This window comes from Prionailurus viverrinus, chromosome D1 (assembly GCF_022837055.1).
Source record: "Prionailurus viverrinus isolate Anna chromosome D1, UM_Priviv_1.0, whole genome shotgun sequence".
Taxonomy (NCBI): Eukaryota; Metazoa; Chordata; class Mammalia; order Carnivora; family Felidae; genus Prionailurus; species Prionailurus viverrinus.
Genome location: NC_062570.1, coordinates 100,313,273 through 100,327,714, shown reverse-complemented (window position 1 = coordinate 100,327,714; position 14,442 = coordinate 100,313,273). Strand labels below are relative to the sequence as shown.

General features: G+C 45.2%; 1 protein-coding gene across 3 annotated transcripts in view; it reads right to left on the bottom strand.

Moving 5' to 3' along the window:
* The window catches only part of PTPRJ (protein tyrosine phosphatase receptor type J), a 56,809-nt gene extending 48,688 nt beyond the window's left edge, over positions 1-8,121 (bottom strand). The window contains exons 1-4 of one of the 3 annotated variants that reach the window (XM_047823899.1): positions 6,543-8,121; positions 4,209-4,439; positions 2,219-2,470; positions 880-1,107 (exon numbers count right to left, since the gene is read on the bottom strand). In XM_047823899.1, coding sequence (XP_047679855.1) covers positions 880-1,107; positions 2,219-2,470; positions 4,209-4,439; positions 6,543-6,600 — 769 coding nt within the window. In that variant the 5' untranslated portion in view covers positions 6,601-8,121. The remainder of the gene's footprint in view (positions 1-879; positions 1,108-2,218; positions 2,471-4,208; positions 4,440-6,542) is intronic. The other 2 variants (XM_047823900.1, XM_047823901.1) reach the window with 2 other exon arrangements.
* Between the last annotated feature and the right edge of the window lie 6,321 nt (positions 8,122-14,442).

Below are 14,442 nucleotides of genomic sequence, written 5' to 3'. Positions count from 1 at the left end.
GAGTTTCCTGGATCCTAGTCTTATTTTCTGCCCTGTATCCCCCAGCCTGCACCCCTTCTCCCTCCATTCTATGGGTCTCCGACAGCCTTTGAGAACAGATATATTTTTGGGTCAGGTAACCAGAGTGGGAGTTCGTGTTGCCTCAACCAAGTCCCTGAGGATGACACTGGTGCAGCATTTATTCCTGAGCCCACGGGGCCTGACCATGGACTTGTCAATGCGTGGATGTCTCTCTCGACTCCCCATCTATCCTGAACTCCTCTTAGCAAGGAACCATGCATTTCTTTGCCCCCTCGTCAGCACCAATCCGACACACCTCCAAATATTGGTCAGTTTACAGAGCGGAAATACCATTAAATTATAGGTAGGAAGAGCAATGCACATATCAACAAGCTTCCACAGAAAGATCAGCATGCATTGGAGGGGAGGTCAAAAAACAAAACAAAACAAAACAAAAAAACCCCAAAACAAGCAACAACAACAACAACAAAAAACACCTCATTTTCTTACCTGAAGGGGAAAATACTTAACCAACAAATGACAAGAAGAATAGCTAATTATAAGAGAAAAATATTACACCAGCTTGTCCCACTGGCCTGGGTGCAGAGACACGAAAGGAAGACACGAGGTAGCACCTCGCGTCTGCACGTAGCAGCTGCCCGATACGCGTTAGTGAGCTTTTGAAAGAAAGAAGCGTCTTGGCCACGGAGGTAAGAAGAAACTCACTGGATTTGCTCTGTCCGAAATCTCTTCCAGAAAACTCCCTCTGACAACACAAGTACTTGTGAAGCAAGAGATAACGGAGAGACGAGAATCACAGAAGACCAAAGTGGGTGCTGGAAAACGCGGGCTGAAGACATTCTACAAAATTCAACATACCCGTCCTGAACGTTATGCGCTGGGGCCCTCCTTCTGTGCCATCTGCTGCTTGAGAATAGACAGCGGCACAGTACTGCGTGTCGGGCACCAACCCCGTAATCAGGACTTCCGTGTCTCCGGTCAGAAGATGGTCCGAAGACAGGTCCACACGTTTGAGCTGGTATCCAGACACGGGGGCCGTGTGGTTCCGGGGTTGCTGGGAGAAGCTCTCCGTGGCGTTGGCATCTACTTCCATCACAAAAGTCAAATACATTAACTGCAACGGAAGCACATGCCTGTCCGCCCACAGCACCTTCCCCATAAGAGGACACGTCAGGCAGCACCCACAGTTACTACACCACAAATTCTTCCCTTCCTCCCCCACAGAGAGACACATCCTCCTAGAAGGACCCTGATTTTCAGCAGCTCTTTCGCTCTCTACTTGTATCCCACGTACCACCCCCCTTCTCTTTCCAACTCGGCTGTTTTCAGCTCTTCCCCTTCTTTGAAGAAAATCGTCTCCCACCCAGCTCCAACGGTGGTCATCTAGGGACGGCCATTGGACTCAAACCTGGCTAATCTGATCTCACTCCGGGAATTTCTCCCCTGGGCCAGACCCCTTCTGATAGGAGGTGAACTGGGGGACCTGCTGGTGGCCATTTCTCCCTGAGCTTTGGGGCAGGAGCCACTCTGAAGTCAAGGCCAATATGGAAGGAGGCAGGCGGAGGAGACGGGAGTCCCCTCATCTCTTGCTTCAGGGCCTTACTGCCCACAGCAGGAAAGCAGACATGAGCCAACAAGTTGCTTTTCTAGCCCAGGCTATTTAAAGTCTGGTTTCTGTCAGTTGTGGTCAACAATCCTAACACCCCCGTCGTAGTACTATTTCCTGAAGTGCAAAATGGGAATTAAGCACTTGTTCTTCTCAATTCACAGGGCTGCCTCTGAAAATGCTTCAAATCTGTAAATGGCTACTCCACTGCCAATGCAGAAGACATCTGCTAGCCTCGCTTGCTAAGTTTTGCTTTTCGCAACAGATGTGACAAGTTCATCCGAAGGCCCTACTTGGGTTAATGCATCTAGTATTTGTTGAACTGAAAGTTTAAAGAGCTAAAGGGGCCAGCTCCTTTCCGGGATGCCAGACTCAGAAAGCTTCAGCCCCTGTTACCATTCTGAACCCCAATGATCTGACCTGTAAAATAAGAACATTTCCCTCCTTCCTCATACAGATGTGGGGTAAAACTAACAGTCTGGAGCAAAGCCCTCTAGAAATTCTAAAACTCTATACAAGTACAAGAACAATATTTCTTAAAACTATTAAGTTACTGAAAGTCAAAACCAGTATGGCACTTTTGTAACTCACCTAAGCCACTATCCGTAACCGAGGACTCTCTCCCTTCCTCATTTGATTCTGAAAGACACTGGGCGACCTTGTGTCGAACCCCTCGTGTCAGGTGTGATATGTTGACCACCAAGACTTGAGGCAACTCCTTACAACTTTCGACACCTTCAAGGAGCATCCAGCAGGTGGCAGTGTCATTGCCATTCTTCCAGGTAATAGCAACTTGCGTCACACCCACGAAGGAAACACGAAGATCAGAAACTTGACTCGGCTCTATTTTAAAAAACACACAATGGGCATTGATGGAACAAGGTATTTGCAGTCACCTTTCATTGGGAATGACTGGGGTCACTGATGTTCCAATGTGACTCACTAAAAATACTTTTTTTATATCAGGGTCCTGTGCAAGTCCATCATTTCACAGCAGGAAATGATACAGAAAAGAATAAACCTGTAACCAAAGATTTTTAGGATCTCTGCTCTGCTCCACAACAGTTAACTTCCACAGTGATTTGAGAGTCTTCGAAACTGTCTTCAAAATTGTCAAACTGCAGGGGTGCCTAGATGGCTGAGTCGGTTCAGTGTCTCACTTTGGCTCACGTCATGATCTCGCAGTTCACGGGTTCAAGCCCCAGGTCTGGCTCTGTGCTGACAGCTCAGAGCCTGGAGCCTGCTTTAGGGTTATCTCCCCCTCTCTCTCTCTGCCCCTCCCCCGCTCACACTCTGTCCGTGTCTCTCTCTCAAAAATGAATAAAAACATTTTTAAAAATGGGGTTTTTTTTATTTTAAAAAAACAACAACTAAGCACTTAGTCCACAACCAATAAATGGTAGCTGATGAGGAAGGCCTTGTCCCGGGGGGCTTTCAGGTGGAGGGGCTCAGCAACCAGGCTGGGTATTTCCCGCCACCTTCCCACCTCCTCTGGCCTGTTTCATCTCATCCCCATCACCATTGCCAAATTCTATCTTCTTTTTCCTCCTTCATTCTCTTCCATCTTCTCCCTGCCCTCTCCACCTGTCCCCCTCTCTTTCACGATAGAGCAAACCTCTATCGTAGGAGGGTTTTTTTGCCTCTGAACTTGTGCTCTACGGAGCGACAAGAGTTTTTTGAGGGTACTGATGACACCCCACTCCTATGGGTCCTCTCTCCTCTCTCTCCAGTTCTTTTTCCTTATGGGGCTTCCAGGCAAGATTTTATTTAAAGAAATAGTTTCCTGGCTTGAAAAAAAAAAAAAAAAGCCTGCTGAAAACCGACGGTTTCATTTGCCTGTTCCATGTACAGAAGGTGCCATGGGCTCCAAGACATCAGGCTTCCAGGGCCTACCAGCCAAAGAGATCACATCCCCAGATCAGAAAACCAAAAGAAGAGCTCATTTTTAAATGTTTGGTTCTTCCCAGCTTAAAAGAGCTTCTTGTCTCTTTTTTGTACTTTTGATTCTTTTCTGCTTAAAAAAAAAAGGGAGAGAGCTAAATCTGCAGCTATAACACGTGCCTCAGGGTACTGACATCTAAGCTAAATAAAAATCTAAACCTAAGCGAGTGTCACTGGGCTATCATTTCATTTGAAACACACGCTCTTCTATAAAGCACACCAAACTTCCAGGCCCGGCAAATACTCCTGAGAATATAAACAGCATTAACTTCCCTGCCGGGCTTAAGAAAAGCCTACTAATTACAGACACCATCAAGACACATGTCTAATGGGGTCACTGCTCCCAAGTCTTAGCAGAAAAGCAAATACTAGCCAATAATAGCAAAAGATTTTTAAAAGTGGACCTACTTAAAACCTCCCAAAGCACCCAAGACCTGAATACCAAATGATCCGCATTGATCAGGTAATGATTCAGGTATCACCTGAACTCCTGGGCTTGAACCAATATGGCATCTTTTCTCCTCCCCTTCCACCATTAACGAAAACCAATCTCTCCCCCACAGGCAACGTGAATGGACAAGGCTCTAGGATACAGGGTGAAAAGGAACGTCTCACGATCATTCCTGGGAGCTCATCTTACCTGTCACATCATTTGCGACCGTGGAATCTGCCCAAGTCTTACTGACTGTTTCTGAAGTGGTGAAGGATGTGTATGAAGCTGTTGGGCTAAAGCCTGTGGTGTTATCCCCAGCTTGACCTTCACCTTCTGTGTGCGTGTACGTAGAAGCAGCTGAGTCTGTGTTTGTCCATGCTGGGGCCACACTGGTTGGACTGATGGACACAGCTTCAACGTCAGACACAAACAAGGATTCTATTTTAATATGGTTTCCCAAAAGAGGAAAGAAAAAATTATATTTAAAAAAGAAATATAAGAGTCAGGACTGCTCTGCATCTCTACTTTTCAGAAGTGAATTGTGCAATCACAGAATTTCATTTCCCTCTATTTCTCCTCCTGGACTTTCTCCCCACAAACTAACTGTAGATACATTTATATTTATTTATTTATATATATATATATATATATATATATATACACACACACACACACACACACACACACACACACACACACATACATGCGTGTGTGTTAGTGAAACAGAAGGCTGCAAAACAGAGACCAAAATGACAGAGATTGGCAATGTTGGCTGTCACTTGAATACAGATTAAATCTATACAGGAGCTGATACAAAAAAAGACGTTAAGATGCTAAATGAGTCTCTCGCCGTTCTTAGAAAACACTGTGTGTGGAGAGGTTTTACATGGTGCAGAAGATAACTTTCTTGCCAAACCCTGATACTAGGAGGAAGCTCCGCCATTTGGGGGCACAAAGATGGCATGAGACAGAATAACATAAGGAGAAAAGGGCTGGTCTTCGAATTCAGAACCAGACATACGGGCCCACTCTGTCCCTTACCTCTGTGACCTAGAATCAGTCCCTTAAAGCCTCCCATTCTGGAGTTCCTCTATTGGCAGCTCTAATAAACTATTTTTAACATAAAGGATTATTTTTATAATATGGTAACCAAAGTCACTGGATTTGGACATTGCAAAAAAATCTGAGTTCAGAATCCCATCCTGTTGGTCATTAGCATGTGATTTTACTCAAAGCCCTGGGAGAACATTCTAATCATTTTAGAGCAATGGTTCACAGACTTTTTAGTTTGCATTTCATTTTTCTTTCCCATGTTCTAGGCTTCAGCTGTGATCTGGTATCAGTCACATCTACAGCCACTGAAATCCATCTCAGTAAGACACCAGGAAACTTTTCAGTGATAAACTGTGACTGATTTGAGCAGTCAGATACGGCGGTCACACAAACTAATAAAATGGCACCTCCCACTATACACTTGCTGTACAACAGGTTTTCATTATGATTTTTAAAACGGATCACAGTTCTCTCATCTCCCCTTTGCCCCCTTTTCTCCATGCACATAAGTTTTCTTCTTTGGCACCGATGATTCAAGTCTACACAAGGTACCTACCAGTTTATTTACCAAACTGATTAACAAGCAAGAAAAAGCAACTGCGGAGCTCTTCTCATTGTTTGTACAGACCTTGCAGAATCACTGTTATTAACTGAGATTGCCTTTATTACAAGGTTTCAGCAAGATCTGCCCCCTTGGCCTGGCACTGGAAGAACATTCTAATTATTTTATCTCTATGGTTCACAAACCTTGGGATCTTACCAATCAGGAAAAAAAAAAAAGTCCCCAAATTTTGAGGACAGACAAGAGCTACCAATTTTTATTTATGCTAAAAGGTACATTTTTTTAACTACCAAATACGGTTATATTTATTTCTTATAGAAACAAATAATGACCAAAAAAATAGTAAGGACATAATCCCAGAATATATGGTGCTTTCAACTAAATATGTTTAGCATCACTTAAATCTTACTATCATAGTCTTAGTTTTCTCATTCTACTCTAGACTAGGGAGAACTTCAATGGGCCAACACTAGTTAGCAACTGGAACTCAGCCCTCCACACGGAAGCAAAATATATAGGAGGTTACGTCTGGTTTTCCAAAGGTTACATACACCCTGTATATCACTTTTAAAAATCATGGAGCAATGTATCAGCCCCAAAAAATATGTATAGGAAAACAGCACATAAAATAAATATAAATCATACTGCATTGTGACAACAAAGTCTTTAAAAAATCACCCACAGATGTAGGCTGGGGAAAGTAAAAATCACAGAAAATAGAAAATTTTTGTCAAAGTTGCGCAAATGATTGAATTCTTTCTTTCCCGTGCTGTTTCCACACTCACCCCACTTCTAAAATAAAACTGGAAACTAAGAGTTTGAACAAATTTGCATTTTCTGTGATTTTCACATTGCTGTTAATGATGCTATGTCCAGCAGGGGGCGATAACGAACAACACAAGAGAAGACAGGGAAGTGCTACTTACCGTCACCTGCGCACACCATCTGTAACAGAAAAAAAAAAACGGAAGTCAGTGCATTCATTCAGCCACGGAAAATGCAAATCAGGAATAAAGCAGTTGAGAATTTAATGATAGGGATGGGGTGTTAACGACTACATTAAAAAAGGCCTACTGGCAGGGACTAGGGTGTGGGGACACTGAATAAAGGAACTCAGTGAAACCAGAGGTCAGTTACAAACAATGGATTAACTCAGTTATATGGAGGCCGAGCCATCCAGTGCTCTTCCCCACACATACATCCAATACTGGGGCAGCTCCCAGGTCAGCCCTCTCCCCTGCCACTGCATCATGAATGGATGCACAGGGACATAGACGCACAATCAAGATTCTCTAGGGAAGCAAAAAGGAAAGCAGGACCATAACACCCCTTCCCCACAGCCATTTTCAGGTCGCACGTACAGAATGTAAAGCCAGGTGCACAACCGAAGAAATCTACTGGGTTTGGGATTTTCCTTGTGCAAAAATTCACCTTCTTCCTTCTGTCGGTAGGTGGCGTAATTTTTTTTTTTTTTTTTTTTTTTTTTTTTTTTTTTTTAATTACATGGCATGCAGCTTTGGGAAGCATGAATGCTTGAAACAGAGGAACCTTCAAGATTATTCAGTTGAGTGTCTCAATCTGCCACCTTTAGATACCCGGAGGAGCCTCAAAGATACGCATCATGATCCATAAATTATTTCCCCATACTTTAAAAACCTAAAATAATTTAAAGTTGTACATCTATTGTTTAGTAAGCACACTTTTTTGGTTAACAGGATTTTTAAAAGTATGGCCTTCGTAAAGAGGAAAATAATCAAAAGGGATTCTAGTGGAAAAAATGTCCTCCAATTTCCCATCACCCTTAAATAAAACCCCAAGTCTTAACCACAGTCTACATATCTCCCATGATCTCATCACACCCTTCTCATTGTTCCTGAGGCTGGTTCTCTCTTACAGCCTTTACACATTGATTCCTTTCTCCAAAAATACTCTGCCCCAGACCTTCCTGTGTCATGGCCTAAAATGCCACCTCATCAGGCAGTCCTTCTCCAACCAACCAGCGGAAATTAGCACCTCTCACTCTCCATCACATCACTAGTATGTTTCCTCCTTGGCAATTTACCTCAATTATCTTCAGCCTCCTCCAACGAAAATGTATGCTCCATGAGAACAGAAACCTCATCTGTGCCCTTGCCTAGAATGGTGCATACAGTAGGCACTCAGTAAATGACACTAAAGGAAAGAATGAGCTTCTTGTTTTGGAAAGGAAGTAATCCCCTAAGGCCTACAGGTGGAAAAACACTTGCCCAAGGTCCTACAGCAAGGCCAAGGCGGGACACGGCCAGGAGCCTAAGCACTCAACCCAACCCAAAGGAAATATCCTTCGGGCTTACCAAATGGAGAAGGCAAAGACAACATTCACTTTCATCTCACGGGTTACGCAGATGGAAAAAAAGATCTGCTCGGCACCCTATCTTCCAGGGGCCCAGGCACCAATCCCCAAAGGAAGCGGAGTCTTCCTCCTCACTCTTCACACCCCACGAAATTCAGGGCCCACACCTGTTGCTTCTCCTTTCCTACCCACCCACCCACCGCCCCCCCATGCTTTCCATTTCCACCCCCACCCTACCCCCTCAAGCCCCTCTTCGTCTCAGGCCTACACTCTTTCAGCTCATCTTCCTGCCTCCAGCCCCTGCCGACCATCCATGCCAGGCATCAATCCACTAGTCCCTGGATGGACCACAGGAGAGAGAAAGACGAGGAGCAGGTTGCTAAGCAAGTCAGCACAGGCAGCAAGCTTTTTCTTTTCTTTTTTTTTTCTTTTTTTCCACCCAGCAGTTGGAAAACATAAACTACCTGACCTCAAGACCCTAAAATGGCCTGTCCCAGCCCTCTGCAGTGTTATTATCTCTTCATATCTTCATATATGCCTCTACGTGTTGTATCCTGAACTGGGATTCATGCAGTCAACCATCCACCCAAACAGCGCCTACAAACATTGACGATCGGGGCCTGGTCTCTAACTGCTTTTAGGAAAGCAAGGGGAATAAGACATGTCTGTAAATAAGTCCTTCAAGGTAGAGTAGAAAGTACTGACAGGTCATTGACTAAGCAATTCTCAAGCGCCTGCAGGTGCCAAGTGCAGTGTAAAGCCCCAGAGCTAAGACAGACAGACAGCCTCTGTGCCCTGCGGGGCTCACGGCTGAGAGAGACCGTTGAATCAAATGACAGGACAGATGGAAGGTGCCCCTAAGGTAGGTACCATTCGCAGAAGGAAGTCAGAGGAGGGCGTACACGGAAGGCCAAAGTCAGAGGAGGGCGTACACAGAAGGCAAGAGTGTCTGTGCCTTTCGATCTGTGTCCTATACAGCCCTAGACTCAGTAAGCATTGACTGGCTGATGATCATTACATGGGACAAACAGCTCTGAGTTCTAGAGGGCAAGGGTCACCATCAATATGCACAGAGCCTGACTTGTCAGGCACTGTTCAAGTGCTTTCAGACATTAACTCACTCAATCCTCCCAATAACCCTAAATGTAGGAGCAGGTCCCTCGTGGGCCAGTGAGCTGCAGCGTCTGGATTTGAACCCAGGCAGTCTGACTCACGGGCCATGTCCTTAACCACCGGCCACCCTGCCTCCTGATGTAAAGCAACTGGTGAGAAATATACCAGGACTTAGGGAAGGTTTAAATATCAATTTCAGGGGCGCCTGGGTGGCTCAGTCGGTTGGGCGGCCGACTTTGGCTCAGGTCATGATCTCGCGGTCCGTGAGTTCGAGCCCCACGTCGGGCTCTGTGCTGACAGCTCAGAGCCTGGAGCCTGTTTCAGATTCTGTGTCTCCCTCTCTCTGACCCTCCCCCGTTCATGCTCTGTCTCTCTCTGTCTCAAAAATAAATAAACGTTAAAAAATTTTAAAATAAAATAAAATAAAATAAAATAAATATCAATTTCAAAAGCTATCAATGTCAAAACCTTTCTTCCTTCTACCCTCCAAAAACTCCAGCAAGCGAAGTGAAGAGTGTTCCTGACAAATCGGGGTACAGTTTCTCCCGGCAGCCCCCCTCAATGTGCCGCACAAACACACCAGCCATGTATCTTCGCGGCTCAGCGTGAAACGATCACACGGCTTCCATCTTCCCTGGCCTCACTCCCCCTTCTTTTCCTTCATCTTGACCTCACTGGGCCTGACTTCCTAAATAAAGCGTCAACACTTCAATCCTTTCCTCAGGACCCGGGGGACCTAAAAAGCCCAGACTAAAACATGAGACAAAGGGACACAAGAGAAGTCCATTAGGGGGCTTCCGAGGGAAAAGCTTGCTCACTAAGAAGAAGGAATTACATGGAAGAAAACGCCATCCTAGTTTGCCGCACTTCATCGGATCTGCCCGTGATGCCTGGAGCTGCTACAGCCTCGGTGTGACAAGGAAGGGAGAAATCGCCTACCTGCTGAGGATGGTTGATGAGGAGAAAGGGGCAAACACCAGGATCCTCGTGCTACTAAATCAACCCATCGTACACTTGTCCTACCGCAAGCCTTCTTGCCTAGGGAGATGCAACCCCCCTTTCATTTGGGGTTGTCTAATATTTAAAACCAAAAGAACACTGGTTGGCACAATAACAACAAAGGTAGCTAGTTTTCGCGTGAACCCTCATTTTTACAGATGAAGAAATTGAAAGGCCAATGATCTGTCGTCCAGCGTCACAGAGCTGGTCAGGGAGAAGTAAAACCAGGATGTAAGCCCCGGTCTGCCGGACCCCTAAACTTTTGCACTGATCACAGGAGAAAAAGACCCTTGCAAACAACACCCCCACAAGACACCTAGCATGGGAGAAACTCTGTGATTAGTTTTTAAAATAATACAATCCAGGCACCTGGGTGGCTCAGTCAGTTAAGCGTCTGACTCTTGACCTTGGCTCAGGTTGTGATCTCACCATTGTGAGATTGGGCTCCACACTGAACATGGAGCCTGTTTAAGATTCTCTCTCTCCCTCTACCCCTCTCCCCTGCTCATATGTTCGCTCACTCTCTCTCAAATAAAATAAAATAAAATAAAATAAAATAAAATAAAATAAAACAATACAATACAATCAACAGAAAACTCATCCTTCTAAAATTAGCTCCAAGCCTACTTGTACCAGGAGGTGAAACAGGTTCACACACCAACCATGAAAGTTAACTGCAGAAAAGAGGAAGCTGGGGACAACTTCCCAGCAGTACCAGCTAAACACAATGAGAGTAACCTCTGGTCCTTCCCTTTCTAAGAGGATCCAGAAGAACTCTAGTGATGACTAATCAAGAAGGCATCCAGAGAAATCATCCTGTATTCAAATGCCCTTCCACAACTGCTCCCTAACCCAGAGACCCTAAATCCTGATAGAAAAAGAAGGAAGCTTTCCATTTTACTGACTCCCCAAAACAACCCTATAAAATAGAAATTATACTCCCCACTTTACAGATGGGGACACAAGGGCTCAGAGTACACAACCCGAGGTCACACAACTAAGTTTCCCCGGCTGGTGTCACTTGCCCCAGGCACAGGAAGGAGAGATGAAAACAGGTGCTTGAGGCTGGAGATAAAACTCTCTTCTCCTCCCTACCTCCCCCAGGGGCAGAAACTGAGCTAGATTTAGCTTGCACGGCCAAGCCTGCTGCCAGCGGCACATCAGACTCCAATGTTTGTCCCCTTCTCATCCGAGGCTCCCAGGCGTCTCCCTCCTAGCTTCAGCAGACCCATCCATAAGAGGGTTATGAGTGAGCCTGCCCTGTGGCTAGGACTCAGGGGATGCCAGAAGTCACAGCCCCTGAACCCAAGCTGAATGAGGGAGTAGAGCTTCATAAAAAGGAGTGGGTGTCACAGCAGCACTATTCACAATAGCCAAGGTGGAGGACAACCCAATGTCCATTGACAGATGAATGGATAAGCCACATGCTATACAGCCATACAAGGGAATACCATTCAGCCATAAAAAGGAGTGAAATTCTGGTACATGCTACAACGTGGATAAACCTCAGAAACATTATGCTACATGAAATTGAAGCCAGACATAGAGGCCTATATGTTGATTTCACTTACAGGAAATGTCCAGAAAAGGGAAATCCATAGAAACAGGCTGGGAGAAGACCAGTAGTCGCCAGGGGCTAGCAAGAGGGAAAAGGAAGCATGACTGCTAACGGGTACAGGGTCACCTTTCGGGTAATAAAAATGTTTGGAACTACATAAAGGTGGTGGTTGCACAACACGCTGAATGTACTAAGTGCCCCTGAACTATACTCTTCTAAATGGTTAATTTTATGTTACGTGAATTTCATCTCAATTTTTTTTTAAGATAGTAGGAAGGTAACTTTGTATGATCAAGTTCAGCCACTAGAAGGAAGAAGGGAAAGAAAGCTTCCTGAAGGAAGAGGCGGGAGGTGGGGGAGAAGAGGACGGTAATAAATAGGGAGGTTTTGGAAAGAAGATTTGCAAAATTAGAAAAGGGAGAAAAGGAGGCACCTGGGTGGCTCAGTCAGTTGAGCATCTGATTCTTGATTTCTGCTCAGGTCATGATCTCAGGGTTGTAGGACTGAGCCCCGAGTCGGGGTTCCCACTAAGCGTGGAGCCTGCTTAAGATTCTTTCTCTCTGCCTCTTTCTCTCAAAAAAAAGAAATGAAATGAAATGAAATGAAATGAAATGAAATGAAAAATGAGAAGAAAAAGGAAAAGAAAAGAAAAGAAAAGAAAAGAAAAGAAAAGAAAAGAAAAGAAGAAAAGGGAGAAAGCACCATGAACTGGAAATTAGAAAGCTGAGCTGGGCAAAACTGCCTGACCGAAGGCGCTCTGGGCAACTTCCACTTTCGCATTCTGAGGATAAAAAGGAAGGAACTCGAGTTTCCTGGACACCTACTGTGTGCCAGGCACTGAGGTGTGCTTTCTACATCCCTTGTCTGAGCAGAGTCGTGGAATCACAGTTAAAAGCTTAGGATCTGGAATCAGATTGCCCAGGGGGAAATCATTCAGTTTCACCATTTACTGGTTCTGTGACTTTGGGCAGAGACCTTAACCTCTCTGTCCCTCCGGGGCTACATCTGTAAACAGGGATGATAATCATGCCTGCCTTGTAGTAAGGATGAAAGTAAGTCATGTCTTTAACAGCTATTGCTATCACCATCATCTTTAAATCTTCAGAGCAACTCTGCAAGGTACTTTCATTTCCATTTTACAGATGACAACACCAAGGCTCAGATCCTACTGACAAAACCAACGGGCAATCTGAAACTCATATCTGCAAAGCATTTAAATGAATGAGCAACAGCTCAGTTACAGAGGTAGGCACTGAGGCCCAGAGGTAGAAAGCAGCTTACTCAAGGACACATAGCCAGTGAGGAAGCACCAAAACCCGAACACAGGTCTTGATTTCTACCTCAACCTCAACCACTTTCACTAAGCTTCCCCAACCCCTTCTCTCCTGGGATGTAGACACAGATGGAGTACTCATAGCTCACCCTCCTTTATCACTACTCCTCTACAAAATCCCCCATACATATGACCCAAGACTTCTCCAGGCCCCCATGGCTGGGCAAATGAAGCAATCACTGAGATGAGAGATTAGGCTCACTGATTTAAGAGGAAGACATACGGACATACAAAAAAAAAAAAAAAAAGGAGTATGATACTATCTTCAATTCTGCCACAGACTTCAAAGTCTGCTGACCTCGACTCCCCAGGCTCAGTAGAAACCTACTGGTCAACCAGATGGCTGGTATTAACTGACCATCCTACACTGAATAGCAGAGTCACCTCCAGACTCGTTTCCGAGAAGCAGACCCCGGCTGTTGAGCCTTCCAGCCTTATTCATCACTCCCCTCCCCGAATGTGTTCCTGTTTCACTTTGGTTATGCCGATGTGATGAGCCAAACAAAGTTCCCGTTCTCTTTGGAAACTACCACCGGTCCTGAAACTATAGTTCCAGGCATAAGGATCCTCTTCCAGGACCCCCGGAAGACCAAACTATTAACATTGCCCTCAATGCCAACACAACACAGCCAAAGCTGCAGCCATTACATCAGTGGTCCACTCTGAACAGTGGATTCTTTCTACTCAACACCTAAATCACAGGATGTCATTAGCTGCATTTACCTAAAACTTTGAAATTCTCCCCAGCTCCTCTACATGTAAATTTTACTCCTACATTCACAGCAAAGCACACACATATGGATTCTCTTCTCTCCAAGTCTCCCTGTAAATGCCCCATTAAACCTGTCTCCCAGGCTATAACCAGAATAACCTGACCCCTCCCTCCCTTCGCCCTCCACCGGTACACTCAGTAGCCAGGTCCTAAAGATGCTTCCTCGCCCAAAGCATCTTTGACTTCCCCCCTTCCATACTGTGGCTGCCATAAACCAAATCCTCTTAACCCCAAGCCCTAAATAACAGAAGCAGCCTCCTCCTAGGGCTCAGAAAAACTCAGGCCATATTCATTTTTTGAAGTGCTCGGTATACACTTTCAAAAATTTTAAAAGTGCCAGAAGAGGGTAATATCTGTTGCAGTATATTTTCCCTTCAATCCTGTCAGAGCGTCACTGTGACTCTACCCATAATCCCTCATTTGGAGGATAAAAGGCCAACACGTAAATCAGGGCCCTTTGTGATGAACACCAGAGGTGACAGCCAGGCCCTATTTCTTCATCCACACCCCTGGCTGCCCCTCCTCTAGCCTCTCCCTACAACGCACGCACGGTGAAAAATAAATAGAACCACTACATTATTCTTTCTAAAACATGCTAATATTCACCAGGATCCTGAAAGGGACAAATGGGCACACTCAACCGGGGTGGGGGGGGGGGGGACTGAACACAGTTTAAGAGTCTCTTTACAAGAGTGGGGGTGGGGGTAAGTGGAGCCAAT